The sequence below is a fragment of the Felis catus genome, chromosome X (genome assembly GCF_018350175.1).
Source record: "Felis catus isolate Fca126 chromosome X, F.catus_Fca126_mat1.0, whole genome shotgun sequence".
Classification (NCBI taxonomy): Eukaryota; Metazoa; Chordata; class Mammalia; order Carnivora; family Felidae; genus Felis; species Felis catus.
In genome coordinates, this window is record NC_058386.1 from 17,996,766 (window position 1) to 18,016,518 (window position 19,753).

At 40.7% G+C, this 19,753-nt stretch overlaps 1 protein-coding gene across 3 annotated transcripts in view; it reads right to left on the reverse strand.

Moving 5' to 3' along the window:
* Positions 1–19,753, reverse strand: part of SMPX (small muscle protein X-linked) — a 103,623-nt gene that overhangs the window by 28,826 nt on the left and 55,044 nt on the right. For all 3 annotated transcript variants that reach the window (XM_045050900.1, XM_045050901.1, XM_006943622.3), the window contains exons 3-4: positions 9,372–9,458; positions 3,082–3,226 (exon numbers count right to left, since the gene is read on the reverse strand). In XM_045050900.1, coding sequence (XP_044906835.1) covers positions 3,092–3,226; positions 9,372–9,458 — 222 coding nt within the window. In that variant the 3' untranslated portion in view covers positions 3,082–3,091. The remainder of the gene's footprint in view (positions 1–3,081; positions 3,227–9,371; positions 9,459–19,753) is intronic.

Consider the following 19,753-nt stretch of genomic DNA (forward strand, 5'->3'; position numbering starts at 1 on the left):
TGTTTTTAACCAATTTCTGTGAAAAATTCTAGCCATGGCATAGTACATGGAAAGAATCTGAAATCCTACTTAAAAGGAGGCATTGATCTCAGCTGGAAGGAGATGCCGGTCTATCTTACATGTCTAAAATATTGTAATAGTTATAACCTGGACTTTGAGCCTTGAGTCTCGTGGTGTTCACAGTGTTTGATGCTATGGACTTATTCACTCAAACTTCAAACAACAATCTGTTTGATCGAATCATTGAATTGGACATGGTGAGGATAGGTAACAAAATGGTAGCCCAAGAAGGAGGAAATCAATCCAACCAGTGAGGGGCTAAATGATGGCTGGTCCAGGATATTTACTCCTTAAAGTCCACTGAATCAATCAGTATTAAAAATAAAATGCTCTCCCTCTGTGACCACAAACCATGACCATGGAAGTCTCAAAATCTGACGTATTTGCAGGAGAAGAATTGATAAGTCAAAAGCAAACCAACTTAATACCTCTCCTACAAGAAATAAAGATCATTCCTTGGCAATGTCCTCATTTAGAATTCAGATCAATTATTCTGACAATGTAGGTTCTCACATTCTTGTAAGAATAAGGAAAAATAGGCCTCTCTGAGTGGTTTTGCATTATTGGAATTGCTTCGTGAGAGAATAATCATTAAAGTCTTCTCTAGGAAAAATAAAGTAACAAAAATTTGTCCTGGATGTTTGGGTAACTTTTTAATATTTTATTGAGTTGATATTGTTCCCCATTACAGTACCCACAGATGCAAGGCTGCAGAATCATTGCCAGATAATAGTACAAGATCCTCTCTGAGCTAATTTTATTTTATGTTATTTTTATTTCTAATTTTTTAAATATTTATTTATTTTTGAGAGAGAGAGAGAGTGCAAGTGGGGGAGGGTCAGAGAGAGAGGGAGACACAGAATCCGAAGCAGGCTCCAGGCCCTGAGTTGTCAGCACAGAGCCTGGTGTGGGGCTCAAACTCATGAACCATGCGATCACGACCTGAGCCGAAGTTGGACACTCAACCGACTCAGCCACCCAGGCGCCCCTTCTCTGAGCTAATTTTAAAACAGCATTCCTTTGAATCTTCGAAACCAGGTTCTTCTGAAACTGTAACTGGGGTTAAATTTAGGTCTACATGGATTTCATAAAACCAAACCCTTTAAAGTTTACATTAAAGATTCATGTATGTAACTGGCCTTGGTTGGATGATGATGATGATGATAAATATTACAAAACATTAGTTTCCCTTCCCCAGGCTTTCTTACAAGAAGGTCCTGCAGCTTTGTCCCAAGCATATTGGAGTATTTCATCTCTGCCTGGCTATATAAGCAGGACTGAGTGTAATGATGTTCTCCATCAACTTGTTTCATTCTGTCATAAATAATGACAAGTGTGTGTAGCCACACTTTGGGTCAAATCTGCTCATGTAACTTTGTTCCCAACCAGGTTCCTGGGATTCATTCTAGAGTCATAGAGTCCACTGTATTTTATTTTTACTCCTTTTCTTTTATGTAAGCATGCTGAAAACACTAGATACTGTTCTTTTATTTTAACTCAAAACAACTCCTCCTTCTCTGTACTATAAAGTAATCATTTCCCCAGAACTAACTTGCAAATGTCATTGTAAGTCAGCATAAACATGACACAAGTAACATTGCCATTACACATGGGATTACCCCAGAGAACATTCTGTCCTCTGTTATGTCTACAGGAGAAGACACAGCAGGGCCCCAGTGCTGTGCCTGTAGCTACATGGTCAGAGGACCTCACCCTGACACCCACAGGGAGTATGCCATCCTTCATAAGGTGCAGTGGGAGGAAGAGGTGAGGCAGGATAACAAGTAAGTGACAGCACTAACTTTGAAGTCACACCTCTTCTTTAGGGTGCATGAAAGATGGGGAAAATCAGTCTTTCTAGAAGATCCATCTCAAGAATGAGGGCAGTAAGTGGGTATCAATAAGGCTCAACAGAAACAATGGATATGATGCTCTTCACACAGTAAATGGCACATGGTATGTGATTAATAAATGTTTCTAGTGCTCAGGACATGATAGCTGCTCAGTAAATATTGGTTGAATAAATGAGTGACTTGATGAACAAACAAACGAATGAATGGGCAGTCAGCCAGAAAAATACCTGTTTTATCATACCTGAAACTAATACAACATGGTATATTAATTATACTTGAATTAGAAAAAATAAAATAAAAATAAATTTCTCTGTAGAAGTAAAAAAAATACCTGTTTTATGTTATCAATATAGATTCCTCTCTTCTAAACTTAAACTTCTGCTTAAGGAATGGAACAAACTGTGCACGGCAGGATTCAGTAATGTTAGACAAATTAGATTTGCTCTCAGGCTTTCACAGGAGAGTTGGAAAGGAAGGCCAGGCCAGTTCCATACGCCCCCTGGTGGCAGAATTCGCAGGAGGGTCCGCATGTGTCGGGTCTGCAGATGGAGGGCAGGGCGGAGCCCTCACCAAAGGGTCATCATTGAGCAGATCCAGTTAAAATGAAAAAAAGGTCACAGGCCCTGCCTGCACTGCCTCTTCGGGAGGATGGCAGGTACAGTTTTGCGCCTACCCTTCCCTCATGCACATTTTGAGTCATCACTGGGTCCTCTTGGTCCGCTTTGCACACATCTGGGTTACTGGTTTCAAGGCCTAAACTGGTCCCTGCCCCCTTTACACTTCCAGACCTCCTCAGCACCTTGCTCTTCTTATCCCCTCCTCAGGACTTGCTCATCACTCTTTGTGGCATCTGGGTGGGGAAACTGAGGCATGGAATGAGGGAGGGCTCCCTGGACTCCACAATCAAAAGCTCCTCAAGGCCTCCTCCCAAGCATCTCCCCTCCCCCAACCTTGTCCCCCCCCAACTAAGAAAGGGGTTGGCAGGCAGACATCCTCAATGGCCACAAAGCTTTGCTTTCCCAGAAAACCTCTGCACGATAAAAACCACTCTAAACTGAAGGACCTCGCGCTTAATCAATGCTTCTGGAATTCCAGACTCCTGTGGAAAACTTCCTTCATCCATTTTACAGTGGTCTTTTTAAGAGGAAGGAAATAATTTTTCACTCACCTTCTTTCAACTACTGCTCAGCTTTGGGGACATACTTCAGTTCACTTTTAATATTCTGGATCTCTGATAGGTTGACCGCAGGTCCTGGAAATTTCTTCACTCCTGGAATTGGCTTCTTCTCCTCATCCGAGGTGGGAGGAGCACCCTGAAGAGAAAAAAGAGAAAGAGATCAGCTCACTGAAAAAGGCATTTGGTCTCTCTGTCAAAGGATAATTCTAGCCGCATTCCTGTGCTGTTGAGACACCCTCAGAGTCCCAAGAAGATCTCCTGAAGTCTGTGGAGGAATATGGAATAAAGTTGGAAGAAGAAAACAAGTAACTTCCACATGACTTAGAAAACACAAGAGTACTGTTCAATGTCTGATAACTAACAAAAATTATGACTAGTTAGGATTTGTGTTTCCAAGAGAAGCACCTTACGAGATCAAATTTAATTTCGTATCTTAGGATCCTAATATGCCTGAACAGCAGAGATTTGTAGAATGTTTGTGCATGGTTGGCTCTAGCAATGACTTCGTCCAGGAGTTTAACATTTTCTTTGTTTGGGGTGCAGTAGCTGTCAGCCTTTGTTCCAACAACGTCTCCTGGAAGCATAAACAAACTGACACTGACATAAGCAAAACCTTCTCGAATGTGGGTGGGACATATGGGGCAAGAGGAGGCCCACTTCTCTCTTCCTGCTTTGGGAACTATTTTAAATTCCTTATTATTTAATGTTTTTATATTGTTGCAGCTTTAAGGCAGGACCACATTCTATACTTTTCTTTGTGGCTCCTCCAGAGCCTGGTATAGACGACATGCTTGCCGATTTTTGTTTAGTTCGTTAATCCCAAGAATGTACCATAATGACAAATATATGCCTCTGTGTACATACACCAAACATACATATTAACAGTGACTAAAACAATAAGATCAGTTGCTGTGTGTGGCTCCTAGAACTCCAAAGTCATTACTGCAGAAGAAATTGCTTGTTAGCTAGACGCCTATGCTAGACATGGGGAGCATATTCTCCAGCCCTGGAAGGAAGGTGTTGGAGGAACATTTGATCACTGTGGCAGCCATGAGAGCACGCCTGTCGGATCAGCTTTCTGCCAGGAGGGTAATTCAATAACAGTCCCAGCTGCCTTACCCTGCAACCCACCTGCCGCACCACGCTGAGGTCACACTTCCCACGGCTGCTCGTGGCCAATGACTGAGTGCCACAGGATCCTAAGGCCAGCCCATTCCTGGGAGACAAGACTCTTGAGGAGGAACTGCGGCTATAGAATTGTCCTTAGAACAGCAGTGAGATCTAAGAGGTTTCGCTCCAACTCTCTGTCCCACTCTTCTTCACCCACATCATGGTCTAACCACCTTCCCATTTTTCCTTACAAATGGTTTCCCCAGTAAATATTTTCCACATCTCAGCCCACCGTTGTCTGCTCCTTGGAGGACCCACTGTTACATGGTCACAATGTGGGACTGGCAGGGCTTCATCTGCTCAGCCAACAACTGAATGAATGATACAGTTCTAGGGAAAAGGAGTAAAACAATGCACATTTGCCTCTGGTTCAAGCCCTAAGCCCATACTTGTTGCCAACCTAATCAGGCAGCGATGTGACTTGGGTATTAAAGCTAATGCTGTTCTTTGCCCCCATCTGGCTCCTACGTCTAGTTCTCAAATTGTCTAGAACCTAAAGGGAAAGGGAAGAGACTGTTCAAGATTCCCAACCTCAAACCAATTATTTTGTAGGCATATCCTTTATAGAATTGCCTATTTGAGGGGTAAGTACAAATATAAAACATTGTACATCTACTGTTCTTCTATGAAGGGCTGATAGTTTTTTCCTATAGTCATTTTCTTTGAACCTTGGCACAGTACTGATGAAATAGCTAAGATGTAACCCACACAAAATGATAAAGTAATTCAGTGTAGACTGTGCCTGTTGTAAATATCTGGCAAATAGTTTTTCCTCAGGCTGATGTACACAGTCATAGAATCAGCTTCCTTTTGTCATGCGCACACATTCACCATTTATAAATGGCGATTTAGAAGCAATAATCAAAACTATTAAACATCCACCTGGAGGACCATGTATTCCAAAATGTTCTTTCCTAGACTTTTGGAAAGAGATTTTAAACAAGGCTATAAAATGGGGTTTTTTAATACGTGCAGCAGTGAAATGAAAAATGTTTCCTAACTTATGAATGTTCTGATGATGGTTAGGTGGGTAGATCTTAATAAAGAAGCATGAAGAAGAAAAATGTTTCCAATTCTTTCTGTTAAGTTCCTGGGTATGTCACCTTCACTGTGTTTGTAATATCAAAATGCGCTCTGTTGGCACATTTAATATGTAAAGCCAATGTGTATAGTTATGTCTATGTGCAAAGACTTATGTGAACATACACAGAAAAAAGGATGATAATATTTAATATTACTCACTTTCAAGTTATTAAAACCTCAGTGCACTGTGTTTTTTTAATAAGGTAAGACTTTCAGCACTTGATTTGGTATGGTCACATATAATAGAAATTATAGTGGATATATTCAATAAGTAGATATGACATTGACTCAGGAAGGGGTTTAATGGTGGAACATATTCTTAACTGAATCTTCTCTCATCTTTTAAAAAATTGGGAATCGATTCCATTTCTTCTATAAATTTATTGTAAGAATTATAATAAATAAAGACATGAACAAGCAAGGTTCCAGATGGCTCCATCTGGCTAATATGTGGTACTTTTTTTTCTTTTGTACGTAGATATTTGAACTGAGAAGGGACATGAAAGATATTCTTTTACTGAGATAAAGAGAGCTTGAGAGAAGGTTTATCAGCCCCTGCACCTTTACCAGTGTCAGGAATGGCTGTTGTCAAGGGAAATGTTCCCCTGGGGTGGGGGGGGGGGCGGTTATAGAGTATTTGTAAAATTTGGCAAAATGGTGAACCATTTTCCAGCTATCTTGCCTTCATTTCCCTCTTTACTACCACTCTATTGAGTTTTCCCCTAACCTCATCTCTGTGGGGCAATACAGTCTGATGTGCTCATTCATGCTTAGACACTGAGGACTTACTAATAACAGCAAACACAATGCTAGCTATTCTAAGTTACATATGCTAACTCATTTAATCCTCACACCAACCCTATACATTTGCTATTACTATTATCCCTGTTTTATAGTTGAGGAAACTGAGGCCTAAGGCAGGGAGGGAAGGAGTAAGAAAATTGCCCATAGTCTCATGGCTAGGAAGTGTGAGACCAGAATTAAGTAGTGTGTTTGCATCTTGTAAAGGGACAAGGTGGAGAGGGAAATAATTAACAGAAAGTGCCAACATGCTATTTTCTGGCTTAATAATGATGGAATTACAGTCAAAAGAGAGATTTGGGAAGCAGAGTGGAGCCTTGTCAGTACCCTTCAAATCGCTTTAAACATGCAGCTGCCTTGTCTTATCCAAAAGATTGGCCTTATTTATTAGGATTTGGCTGCAAGGCCTCTGTGTCAGGCACATGCCAAACTCTGGCTGGGCTGGGCAGACGGAGGGTGTACTCCAGCTCTGTGAGCAAAGCAAAGGGCTCCCAGAGACCATAGGTGGGCTGGAGACCCAGCCAGCACTCGCAGGCCTTGTCAGAGGGCCAAAGGCTAGTCCTGGCTTCCTACTGGGATACAACCTCTTCACACATGAGATGGGGGAGATACTGGCTGTGATAGAGGTGGCCTGTTGTGTTCAGGGTTGGTATGTTATGATCTCCATTTTATACAGTGCTTATCTTAATGCAAGGCTAGGCAACAAATCCCAAAACTAGGTAAGTAAGCATTTCCAGGTTTGCAAATTAGGTAATTTTTTAAAAGTGTGGTTGTATGAGTTATTTATTTATTTATCTATTTATCTATTTATTTATTTATTTATTTATTAAGAGAGAGAGAACACATGTGTATGCATAGGGCAGTTAGAGAATCCCAAGCAGGCTCCATGCTGTCAGCGTGGAGCGTAACTCGGGATTCCATCCCATGAACCATGAGATCGTGACCTGAGCTGAAATAAAGAGTGGGACACTCAACCAACTGAACCACCAGGCACCCCTGTATAGGTTATTTTTAATTCAGATTCCATTTTTGCCTTCAAACTATACGACAAAAGGTGGCAAACCCACAAAATCCTACTTAACTCACCTTGTAGCCAAGCCAAGCTGCCTAACTGCTCCCCTTGCAATGTTGTTTCCATGAGAAACTTACTCTAAGGTCCAGCCCAGGCCTTGAGTCATCAGATCCTCCCCCTACCTAAGATCCCACAAGTCCTGAGAGCTCATTTCTGCTCATACAGTAATGGAATACCATTCTCAGCTCCACCCTTCCAGCCCATGAGCTGGGATATAGCCCATGAGAAAGATATACCTCAGTTCCAGAAACACTTCTGGGGTCTCTGGATCTCTGTGGATACCTCACTCCCTCCATCCTGTGAAGAATATTGATTAGCCATTTGTACATGTGGCTGGTCATAAAGTAAGTGTTCACAAACAGGCTGTATCAGTTCTTGTCTATTTTAGAATGTGCTGGAACCATCAGACTGGGGACAAGAGTGAGAGCAAAATGTTTTCCCAAACCCCTAACTGGGACACTTGTGAGGAGGAAAGTACCAGTTGTACAGAGAACTGAAGGTCATCTGTACCATAGGGGAAGATGAGATGCAAACCTCCAAAACCACTGTTACATACATCAGTTTAGTGAGGAAAAGGGTCAAGCCACCTTCTGAATGACTGCCATGGTAGTGACAGACACGGTTTAGGGAAACACAGGAAGAAAACCTAATTACAGATACATGCAAGTGTGGGAAGAGTTCCACTGCCCTCTCTTCAACCTCTCCATGGCTTTTTCTTACAATATGCAAAATAATAGGCCTAGGAGTCCTTCAGGAAAATTGGATAATTAGATCAAATGATGAACAATCATTTATTGAATGGTTGGTAGGCTGTGCTGTGTCCATTATGTCACCGACTCCTCTCAGCAACCCTCTGAGGAAAAGAGTGGATCGTATTTGGCAGACATAGGCTCAGAAATACTTGACCAAAGTCCCAGAGGGAGAGCCCATGATTATGAGTTAACTGGATAGCCAAGTCAGTAGCATCAGAGTTTGAGATTATGTACCAAAAGAACAGGGTAGTGCTGGGTTTTTTTCAACTTGTAGTTCAAACTTTTTATTCATCAAAGGTGACCTAGTGGCTGAAATTCCAGAACTTGGTGATATCACTCAAATACTCCCATCTCCTTCTTTGAAAACTTACCTTTCTAATGATAGGAATCTGGAACTACTAACTCGGGACCATATCAGGAATTATTTACGGGGGGCAGGGGGAGGGGGAGGAGAAAGGTTAGATGAGGGACAACCAAAGTTTTATTAGGAAACTTTGAAATGGTGATAGGTGTTCTTTGGGGGCAAATACCAAAAAGGTCACCTACAAAAGTTCAAAAATAAGTCTTTTTAGAAAGATAAAATACAGTTGGCTATGCCCTATGGCTTTGTTGAATTCCACTTTCCTTGTCTTCTGCTAATGACATGCTCCAAAACCTGCATTTTTTTTTCAGAATTAGACCTTCCAAATTTCATCAGAAAAGTCACAGTTGGAGAATAAATACAGACCTTGAGGAAGGCACCCTTCTCTATTTAATGCACTTGTTATGAATTTTAGCCTTCATTTCAGCCAAGTGGGCATCTGAATTCAGAGGAAAGGTAAAGAATTAGAGGGAGGAAAAAAAGACAGAAATTGATAGACTCCCTTGCAAAGTCCTCTTTTCAAAGGAAATACACAGAGATTGGGGCTTTTTGTTTGAATCACAAGTAATTTAATGTGCTTATTACCTATGCTCCCACTGGGGTTTGTCACTCCTCAGAAGCTGTACTAAATACATCTTGCTCGGTTCAGAATAAGTTCCAAGTGAGACCTTACCGAGCTAGTGACTGTTGCCAGACCAAAAGCATGTGAGAGGCTATGCTCCCCCCACCACACACACACACACACACACACACACACACACACACACACACACTATCAACAAACAACATGTTAAACTCAGCATCTTCAAGTAACTGTGCCAAGCCCTTAAAGGGCTAAAGAGAAGTAAGGAGCAGTGTGTTCCATGGCTAAGTGAGCAAGAGGCTCAAAGAAATGTATGTACTTTGTGATGACTCCTTGACCCACATCCATTCATGCCTCCCTTGTCCTGGAGAGCTGACACTCGCCTTGGCTTTGCCCCACTCTAGTCAGGAGTCTGGAGGAGAAAGACAGGGCTGAGCTCTGCCACTAAGTTTTCCTCACCTCCTCCGTTTCTGGAGTACACTCTTTTCTTCTGGGGGGTTGCCCAGCTCCCGGCCGAAAGGCTCCCATGGGGATGTTGATATTTGCCTAAAAGAAAAAAGCAGGGAAGATTTAACTCAAAAAAAAAAAAAGTAGGAACTTGCATTGACACTTGGAGACCGTAATCACTGTGATAAAAAACGCATCCAAAAAGTACATCTTTAAATCTTTTTTCCTCAAGAAAATTGCAATAATGACAGTACAAAAATATGCAAAGGGAGATTTGACTTCCATTTATTACAGATTTCTGGTACTCATCTTTAGGTCTGTGCAGTGATTTCATGATTCCCTAATGGATAGAAGAATTTCAAGACAGTTTGTTCTAGCTGTTGCCCTCCTGTGGCACTTTACATTTTCCTCTCCCTCATATGAAAAAGGAACACATAATGATAGGAAAGGAGGAAACAGCATCCTCAGAAGCCATCCCACCTTAGCCCCTCCTTCAGGTTCCTTCAGATTCACCCTAGGAGGGGTGCACTCACACCTCCTGAACCCTTTCCTCCTTTCTGTAATGTCCTATGGCTGTCCTGGCACTTCTGTGGTCTCTGTGATTGACACTCCTCTACCTTCTCCCCAGCACACCACTGTGTGGGTCAGCACATAAGGAGAGTGCTGGAAAGCCAAGTTCCCTGGTATCACACTTCAGAGATTCTTGTCCTTCATTAAGATAACATGCTAATCTCCATCCCCAGTAAACATAAAACATCTTCTAGTAAACATGAAATAGGCTAAATGTTAAATTATGTGAGGAATATATACTGACACAGTAATTTGAATCTGGGGGAAAGAATTTGTAAATTTTAATTTTATCCATATTTCATCTGATATCAAAAGGCAAGAATGTTTAATGCAGATCAACCAGGAGCATAACTCACATAAAACAAGCATTAAAACTTCTTTTTTAAGATAGAACCTAATTTTTTCCACTTAAGATAAAGTGTTGCCTTATGAATAACTGGATACATGGACTTGAAAAGTTGAAATTGCACTTTGATGTTATGCATCAAAGTGATGCCTGAGTGAAGGAAACAAAATATTTTACTACCTTATGATACAGTTTGGACAATTTGGGTACCACATCCAACAAAATTACTAGAAAGTGTGGTAAGGTCCATTTGGAAATGCCTGATGTGAGCTCTGTTACTAGGGGAATGTTCAACTCAAGACACAGGAAATATACAGGGTCCATGTTCAGGGAACATGGCAGATCTGTGTTCTCCCAAGAGAAGGAAGTGACGTTTTCCCCCTAGGGTCTTTAAAACTTCCTTTTGTACTAGAATAATGCTGATCCCACAGAAAGGAAACAGATCCAAAGGTTTGTGGCAGGTATCAAGAGAGGTAAATCACCATTCCTAGGGCCACCAAGCCAAGAAGTATTTTTGATCAGTGTGTACTATATATGTCAAAATATAAATGCAACACAATCTTAGAGAAAGCCATTTCCTCTAAAAGCCTAAGGCTGAACCTTCTATGCTATTCCTCTGTTTATTGGAAATATTAGTGGCCTAGAGTGGGAGGAGGGAGGAACATATGACAAGGGGGAAAATATGTCTTATGCAGTGGCAAATGTGGTAGCATACTTCATGAATTCCAAGATGCACCTCTTTTAATACCCCCAAAATCAAAATGTGTCTTATAACCAATGGTTTCTTAAATATTTCATTGGCACATTTGTTTTCTTTTTTAGCAGGACATAAAATAATGGTATTTTACAATTGATAGTGTCTTAGATCGGATGAAATATCATTAGGGTCCTGAAATAAGATCTAAACAATTTAAGACCTGAAGAAGTTTATCCACATTGAACCAATATCTATCTCCATTTCTACAGTTTGAATGAAAAAAGGGAAAAGTCAATATAGGGACTTTTGGGGAGAAGGTTAACCAGTTAAAAGTTTTATTATATCATCACTACCCTGACCCATTTATTGAGTATCTACAGAGGGTGTCTTCCTAATAGTGAGTTGAAGTTAACATAGTTTCTGAAAGACTTGATTGCTGAACTAACCTATTTAATGAAGTGTGTATACTCTACAGTAGGTTGTAGTTTTCAGTAAAGGAACACATAAAGGTCATCCAGGGTAATGTATTTGGTAAAGCACATGCTATGGGAAACCACCTTTTCCTGCTTAGAGTTTAATTTTAGCAACGCATGTAGCCTCTCCATGGTAAACAGGTGGCTTATGCTAGTGAAAAGAGCCCACTGCAAGGAGTTGTTACAGATTCTCTGTACTTGAAAAAGTGACAACTGTTCTGGGTCTCATCTTTCCCATTTGTAATATGAACATCAGGCTTCATCAGTGGTTTTCAAACCTTTCAGCTATGGAACCCTTCCTTAAGTAAAGTATTGTGAGAACATCTAAAATGCAAACTAGGTGGAGGTAGAGCTGCTCTGGCTAAGGTAGTAGGGAGCCCAGAACCCTATCTGATTCCCCCAAACCCTGAGCCATGACAGGTTCTTTCAAACGTGTTGGGCCCAATCTGACAACCCTTGATAGAGATCATCCCTAAGTGGATGAGTACTGACATGTATTTCAAACGTTTGCTCTTCCCATTGTTAAGTCATCTGTCATTTACTTTAGCATAGACCATGTGATATTTTATATGTTCAGTTTGGTTTAAACTACAGCTCTAGAGAATTCTATTGCTCTGAGAGTTCATCCTCATAGGGTGGTGGTTGGATGGTAGAATATCACTAAGACCACATTCCCATGATTGCTACCCCAAGTCTTTCTGTTAGTCATATGTCCACCAACACTGAGGTTTTGATGTTTGAAGAAATGTCAGAAATAAGAGGCATGAACTTTACAAATGGCTCTTACTGATGAAATTAGAGGTTAGGGTATGTAGATTGGTTAAAATATTTTAGAGACAATCCCCACCCTGCTGAACAGAATGTAAGAACCTGATAGCCTGTAGATTGCATCTTTAGAGACAGAGCTCAACGAGTGATCCCTAAATGGCCTGTCTCAAGCCATCAATAATGAGGATTTCCAACATGAGTCTTTTATGTGAGGTGACAGTCACTTGGAGTACGTAAAGCGAAAAGAGCTAAGGCTTCGTGGAGCTCACAGACAGCCTGCCTGGATGGTTTCATGCCTGCTTGGTAACAAATGTGTGTTTAACAAATGCCCATACGTGTGGCAGAGTTGGGCCTGAGACTGGCCTTCACCTTAACCTGGTGTGATGTTGGGGACAGTAACCCCTCCCCACACGCACCGTTCACTACACGCTATTTTAGCCACCCCCAAGCCCCGATTCAGCCTAGGTCCTACATCCTCACAACAAACTTCTGAGGTTCAGACTATCACCTTTGTTTCACTGATGAAGAAACTTAGCCTCAAAGAAGTTAGAGGATTTGCTCAAGGTCACACAAACAGTCTGAGGAAAAGCCAGGATTCCAAATCAGAGCCACCTCACCTTAGGGACAGACAGTTTCACTCTCTCAAGCCCTGTCCAAAGAGCTCTTTTTACTTGGCCAGAATGAGCTCTAACCACTCTAAAATTCTCTAAACTGGTACAAAAATTGCAGGCTTCCACTTTGAAAATGGCCATGGAAAATGGGCGTGCAAAGTGGATAATTCAAAAATAGGTGTCAAAGAAAGGCCACATTGAAAAATGAGCCATTAACTTGCTGACTTGATGCTTTTTAATCTTTAAGGCATCACTCAAAAAACCAGGAACCTAAATGGGTTTTTTGACAGCAGATATAGACAGCATCCAAAGCAGCCCAAGAATGCGTCAATTATCCAGTCATGAACATACACCTGAAGGGAGTGTCAGAAGAGTGCTTTGTAAATGATTAGAGATGTTTCATTAATGTAATTGTAGGGTGGTGATATTTGAGTGACAAATTATACACTGAATTATAGCCATAAGAAAAATTCCTTGTAACTTTAATTTGATAGAAATATGTAGACCTTAGCTGTCTTTTTCATTTCATCAGCCAGAGAATTGTGTCATATTCTTGTTTTTCACCAACTCATTCTGTTTCAACACAAATAAAATACTTTCTCAATGATTAATTTTTCCATCTGCAAGTTGGGTATGGTATTTGCTATTCAAAATGGATTTCTAGTATGAGGTACATTTTTGTGAAAGCAAATGGAGTCTGTCCAAGTCACTGATGTTAGACTTTCTGTATGTTGAGTTGACTCCATATCATTGATGTTATTAGACTTTGTTTATTCTATAAGGGTTGGACTTCCTTCTCTATAAAGATTCTGTATAAATGCAAAGGAAGCAGGCTTTTGTTTTTTCCTTTTGTAACACATTCTCTTGCATTTCTTTTCCCTCATTGACATTTATTCATCCTACACATTTTTAAATATGCCCCCCGATACAGCAAGCCTAGCGCATCGCTTTCCCAAACTATACATAATTTGTTACATCCTTGAAGTTTGGAATGGAAAAAAATCTACTAGATCATCTCTTGCCAGAACAGGATACAGTTCCCTGATAATAGACCTATCTGATGTGAAATGAATACTACACTTGATCTCACCAGGTGAAGAAAAGTAGAAAGAATTCCCTGTAAGTTAATTCCACTACTCCCTTAATTATTTGTACTGTTTTCCTGCTTGGCTCCAGGTTTTGAGCCTGAGGATTCTGGAAACAGTATTCCCTCCACAGCCACTCATATGTGACTTACAATGGAGTGACATCTTTCCTCAGAGGGTTGGATTTTGATAGCTGCCTGACACTGGGTACTGACAATCCCTATCCACTTTGCTTTCCATAGCCATTGTTCTGCTATCTACCCCTCTCTGTTGGTCCCCACTCTGTTTCTCCTTTTAGTGCTGAAGCTTTTGGAGTTTCCTCTCACTGCATATTTGTTTTAGATGACCACTACTGATTCTATCTTTAGTTTTCAAAGGTCTCTAGCCACTCCTGCCAGAATCTATAGCCACCCCACCATGTCATCCTCCCAGGGGACAGGCAGAGGAAACCCCACAGGGCTGCATTTTGCAGTATTTCTTTCTGCACTTTCCTATTCTTAGTGTCCTGGGCCTCTCTGAATGGAGCAGGCTATGACATTTTGAGATTTCTAGCATGTTCATGGAATCAAAAAGAATGAAATCTTGCCATTTGCAGCTATGTGGATGGAACTGGAGGGTATTATGCTAAATGAAATGAGTCAGTCTGAGAAAGACAAAAATCATATGACTTCACTCATATGAAGATTTTAAGAGACAAAACAGATGGACATAAGGGAAGGAAAACAAAAATAATATAAAAACAGGGAGGGGGGACAAAACAGAAGAGACTCATAAATATGGAGAACAAACAGAGGGTTACTGGAGGGGGTGTGGGAGGGGGGATGGGCTAAATGGGTAAGGGGCATTAAGGAATCTACTGAAATCAATGTTGCACTATATGCTAGCTAATTTGGATATAAATTTTAAAAAATAAAATTAAAAAAATAATAAAATTTAAAAAATAAAAGCAAAAAAAAAGAAGAAATAGTAGATCCATGATCAAAGAAAAGGCCTTGATTATACATTAAAACAAGTGGCAAATGAAGGTTCATTTTTACTTTTAAATTTAAATAAAATATTAAAGGAAGATATGTATCATATTATTTGTAGCTTTAACCGCTGTATTTGGTTAATGGACAAAATATGGGTGGTTATAGTTTACTCCCTTGTGCCAAGGACTGTCATGTACCTGTAATACTTTTTAAACTAGAAATCCTAGGGGTGCCTGGGTGGCACAGTCGGTTAAGCGTCCGACTTCAGCCAGGTCACGATCTCGCGGTCTGTGAGTTCGAGCCCCGCATCAGGCTCTGGGCTGATGGCTCGGAGCCTGGAGCCTGTTTCCGATTCTGTGTCTCCCTCTCTCTCTGCCCCTCCCCCATTCATGCTCTGTCTCTCTCTGTCCCAAAAATAAAATAAACGTTGAAAAAAAAATTAAAAAAAAATAAACTAGAAATCCTAGTCAGGAAACAGAGTCCCTGACGCCTGTCTGTAAAGACTTTTGTTGGGTTGTTTTTTTCTTCCATGAAGCCTTTATTCCCCGGGCGATGAGGAGTGAAAGAGCAATGATAACCAGTGGTGAAGGTAAAAAAATATTAAAGCTTGGGGCATCATGATATTCTGTTCTACACATGGGTTGGGTAGCAACAGACAAGTTCCCATAAGAAGCCACACACTCACTAATGATGCAGCATTCATATAATCATTCCTTTAAAATATATAATAAAAGAGTTAGGTTTTGTTTTACAAGCAGCTTAGTTAAGTCAATTAAGCAGAGAGGTGGTAATGCAGTGGCCATGGCTGTTTGTACTTTGAGACCATGTGTGTCACTGAGTCACTTTGTACTTTTCACTCCTAGCCAACTAATGTTTAAGATGACTTTAATCAGGGTATGCTATTAGCTTCTTCCCTAAAATGCTGAAACTATTTCTGAATGTCACTTGAGCTCTTTAAAAGGCAAGACCTGGCATCCATAAAATGGCAATTGTCCCCTGAGGTAGCCTTGGTACTTATGATTACCCTTTAGATGGTCCCACCCACCCCTCCATTCTCACTCTCTGTGCCAGGGTTGGGCTGGTAAGTAATGAGACAAAAGCATGTTGCAGAGAGCTTTCACACATGGGCTTTGGGATCACATGACTTGAGTTCAGGTCCTGACTCTCCTACTTACAAGCTGCGTGATCCTGTGTTAGTTCTTTCACTTCTCTAAACCTTCCATCATAATCCATGGGGATCTCACTGTACTATGCCAAGTATATAGTAAACCCTTAATAAACTGTGACTATTATTATCATCCTAATAAGAAACCTTAGAAGTTATTCTCAGGAAGTTCATAGAGTATTAGAAGCTGCACAGAGGCTGGTAGCCCATATAATGCAACACCCTCCTTTTGCATAGCATGAGGACCGGGGGGGGGGGGGGCGGTGAAGTCACAGAGCAGAGCTACGAGTAGGGCACAGGACTCTTTTCCATTCAACCATGAAGCTCTCTGATCTCATGAGAAAGGACACATAAAACTCAGCTCACTTTGATCAATGGTGGAGATAAAAGCCAGTGACGACCCAGAAAACATTGGCTCTGGGTGAGCTGAGGCCCATGGTGATTTCCAAAGGGAGTGTGTTCAGAAGGAAGGGGAAGGACAGGCAGGTGCTGCCAGTGGCCAGTGTCACTTGGTCTCATTAGAGAGACTTGCTGAGCAGATCACCGATAGGACTGGATTTCCCACCAGCTCTAGCTTTCCCCACCTGTCATCTCAAATTCTTTCATCTGAAGGGACCAGACCCACTATGCTGAGTGTGCTGATGTTACCTTGGTTGCAACTCCATCCCCGTCAACAATGGGGTTTAACAAGCAGCCTGGAGAGTACAGAACCAAGGTCAGCAAACTATGGCCCATGGACCAAATCCAACCTGCCACCTGTTTTTATAAATAAAGTTGCATTGGCACACAGCCACACTCAATTCATTTATGTAATGCCTATATCTGCTTTTGTGCTATAATGGCAGAGTTGGGTAGTCAGAATAGAGACCTAATGATGTGCAAATCCTGAAGTATTTACTATTTTGCCCTTTATAGAAAACATTTGCCAACATCTGGGATACAGCCTTATAGCTGCTTAGGAGACAGAGGCCCTGTCCAGGCAAGGGAAGGATCAACTGACTCCTGCAGGATATTTTTATGTCCCTGGAATAAATGTGATTGCATTAATACAACTGAAAAGTAATGCAGACTTATATAGAATCCCCTTATAATTCAAAGCCACCTTTTCAATGTGGATATGAAAGACAACTGTCCATGTCCTCAGAGGTTAGGCCTAATTCTGGCCTCCCTTATTAATCTGGGGCATGGGGGAGATGGAACCAGCTGAAAAGAAACCAAGGCCATTCCATGTACTACCTGGAGAGTTAAAAGAGACTTCTCTTGGGGCACCTGGGTAGCTCCATCGGTTGAGCATCCAACTTCAGCTCAGGTCCTGATTTCATGGTTCATGGGTTCAAGCCCCACATTGGGCTTTGCACTGACAATGCAGAGCCTGCTTCAGATTCTCTGTCTCCCTTGCTCTCTGACCCTCCCCCCTCTCAAAAATAAACATTAAAAAAAATTAAAAGGAGAGAGATCTTTTAAGGAATTGTGTGCTATAAACCAGGGCCTTGCTATTCATTATAACAATCCTTAACATGTCTGATGCACACAGATGCAATAGTGCAACTATCTAAATGCCCACCTGTTGTAAGTATAGCTGACAGTGGCTTAAGTTGCTCAATCCAGACAAAATGGAGATCTAAGACATTATTTTTTAGAAGTTTGTGCTGCAAAATACTATCCTGCAAAATACTCATTTAAAAGGTCCAGTATATTTAGGGATTCCTGGGTGGCTCAGTTGGTTGAGCATCGGACTCTTGATTTTGGCTCAGGTCATGATTTCATGGTTCATGAGATTGAGCCCCACATTAGGCTTTGCACTGATAGCATGGAGCCTGCTTGGGATTCTCTCTCTCCCTCTCTCTCTGCCTCTCCCCCACTCATGCTTTTTCTCTAAATAAATAAACATTTTAAAAATATAATAAAAAATTAAAGGTCCAATATGTATAAAACTTTGCATACATCATCATTTTCTTGGAAATACATGAAGCCATTACCAAGTTACAGACTCTGAAAAATTATGCAATAAAGATCCTATTCAACTTTGCTTAATGTAGTATTTCCCAAACATTTTATCATGGAATCCTTTAATTAACAAAAAGCATCCATAAAACTGGTATTCTAAGAGACAGACTTTGGGAACTGTTGAACTAGATGATGGTGGTGATATGATGATGATGATAATGATGATGATGATGATTGATGATAATGGCTAATATTGATTAAGCAATTATAATAAGCCAGATACTGGCCTGAGTATTTACATGTATTAATTCACTTAACTCTCTGAGCAAACCTATGAGAACAGTACTGTTATTAATTCCCCACTTGATAGATAAGGAAACCAAGGCACAAAGAGGATGAACAACTTGCCCAAAGTCACACAGCTAGTAAGGCCTGGAGATTATGAGCTCCTCAAAGAGAGGAATCAGATATCAGTTCATCTCTGTATGGCCTGCACTTTGCACAGTTCCTGTCACAAATTGTATACCCAGGAAATGACAGTTGAATTGGAAATAAGATCCTGATAAAAAGGAGAAGCAAAGCACCTGGGTGGCTCAGTCGGTTGAGTGTCTTACTCTTGATTTCAATTCAGGTCATGATCCCAAGGTTGTAGGATCAAGCCCCACATTGGGCTCCACACTGAGCATTGAGCCTGCTTAAGATTCTCTCTCTCTCTTTCTCTGTCTCTCTCTCTCTCTCTCTCTCTGCCTCTCTCCCCCACTCTCACTGTCTCTCCCTCTAAAATTAAAAAAAAAAAAACTTCAAGGGGTGCCTGGGTGCCTCAGTTGGTTAAGTATCCAACTTCAGCTCGGTCATGATCTTGAGGTTTGTGAGTTCAAGCCCTACATCAGGCTTTGCACTGACAGCTCAGAGCCAGGAGCCTTCTTCGCATTCTGTGTCTCCCTCTCTCTCTGCCCCTCCTCTGCCCGCACTCTCTTTCTGTCTCTCAAAAATAATAAATAAATGTTAAAATTTTTTAAATTTAAAATAAAAAAGAAGAAGCAACTAGAATGTGTTGAATAGAACATTTAAGATATTTAAGTGGTATTTAAACAATAAAAGCATTCCCTCATCATTTGGGGTTTCTATTTGTTCCAGACAGGACTATACCCTAAATAATGTTACTATAAACCGTTTTACATAGTGTAACCATTTTCATATTTTATTTAATAGACCCTACTTTAGGTTAATGCAGAAATTATAGAAAAGTATCAGATAGTGCAGATCCTATTTAGCCATAAGAAATAATATTTCATTTGAAGGTGCCTTAAATTAGGCTTTTTGAGTGGCATAAAGTATATTGAAAGAGGCAATACCACATCCATAAGAAATCACTCTACTGCCTTTGTTGGTAGAGTGGATGGAATTTTTTAAATGCAGTAAAATAACAGCTACTGAGAATAGTCAATAGCAGCTTTTTAAATATTACAGACCTAAAAATATATCAAGGTCAAAATTAGTAGATAAAATACTGGTGAATTTTCAGTGTAGATGTGAGGGAAGCTAGAAAGCGCTAAGGAAGAAAAATCAACACACTTTTAGCTTTAAAAGGAAAAGAAGCAAAGACAGCCTGAGAGAAGACTATGTTTTTCTGTCCTGCAAAATAAAAAGGAAATTTTCTGCTTAGCACTTTGAGAGCTTTAAATGCAGTGGTTAAATGGTATTATTTCTCTTCACGTTAACATAGAGCATTCCTGAATGATAATTATTATGATAATTGTC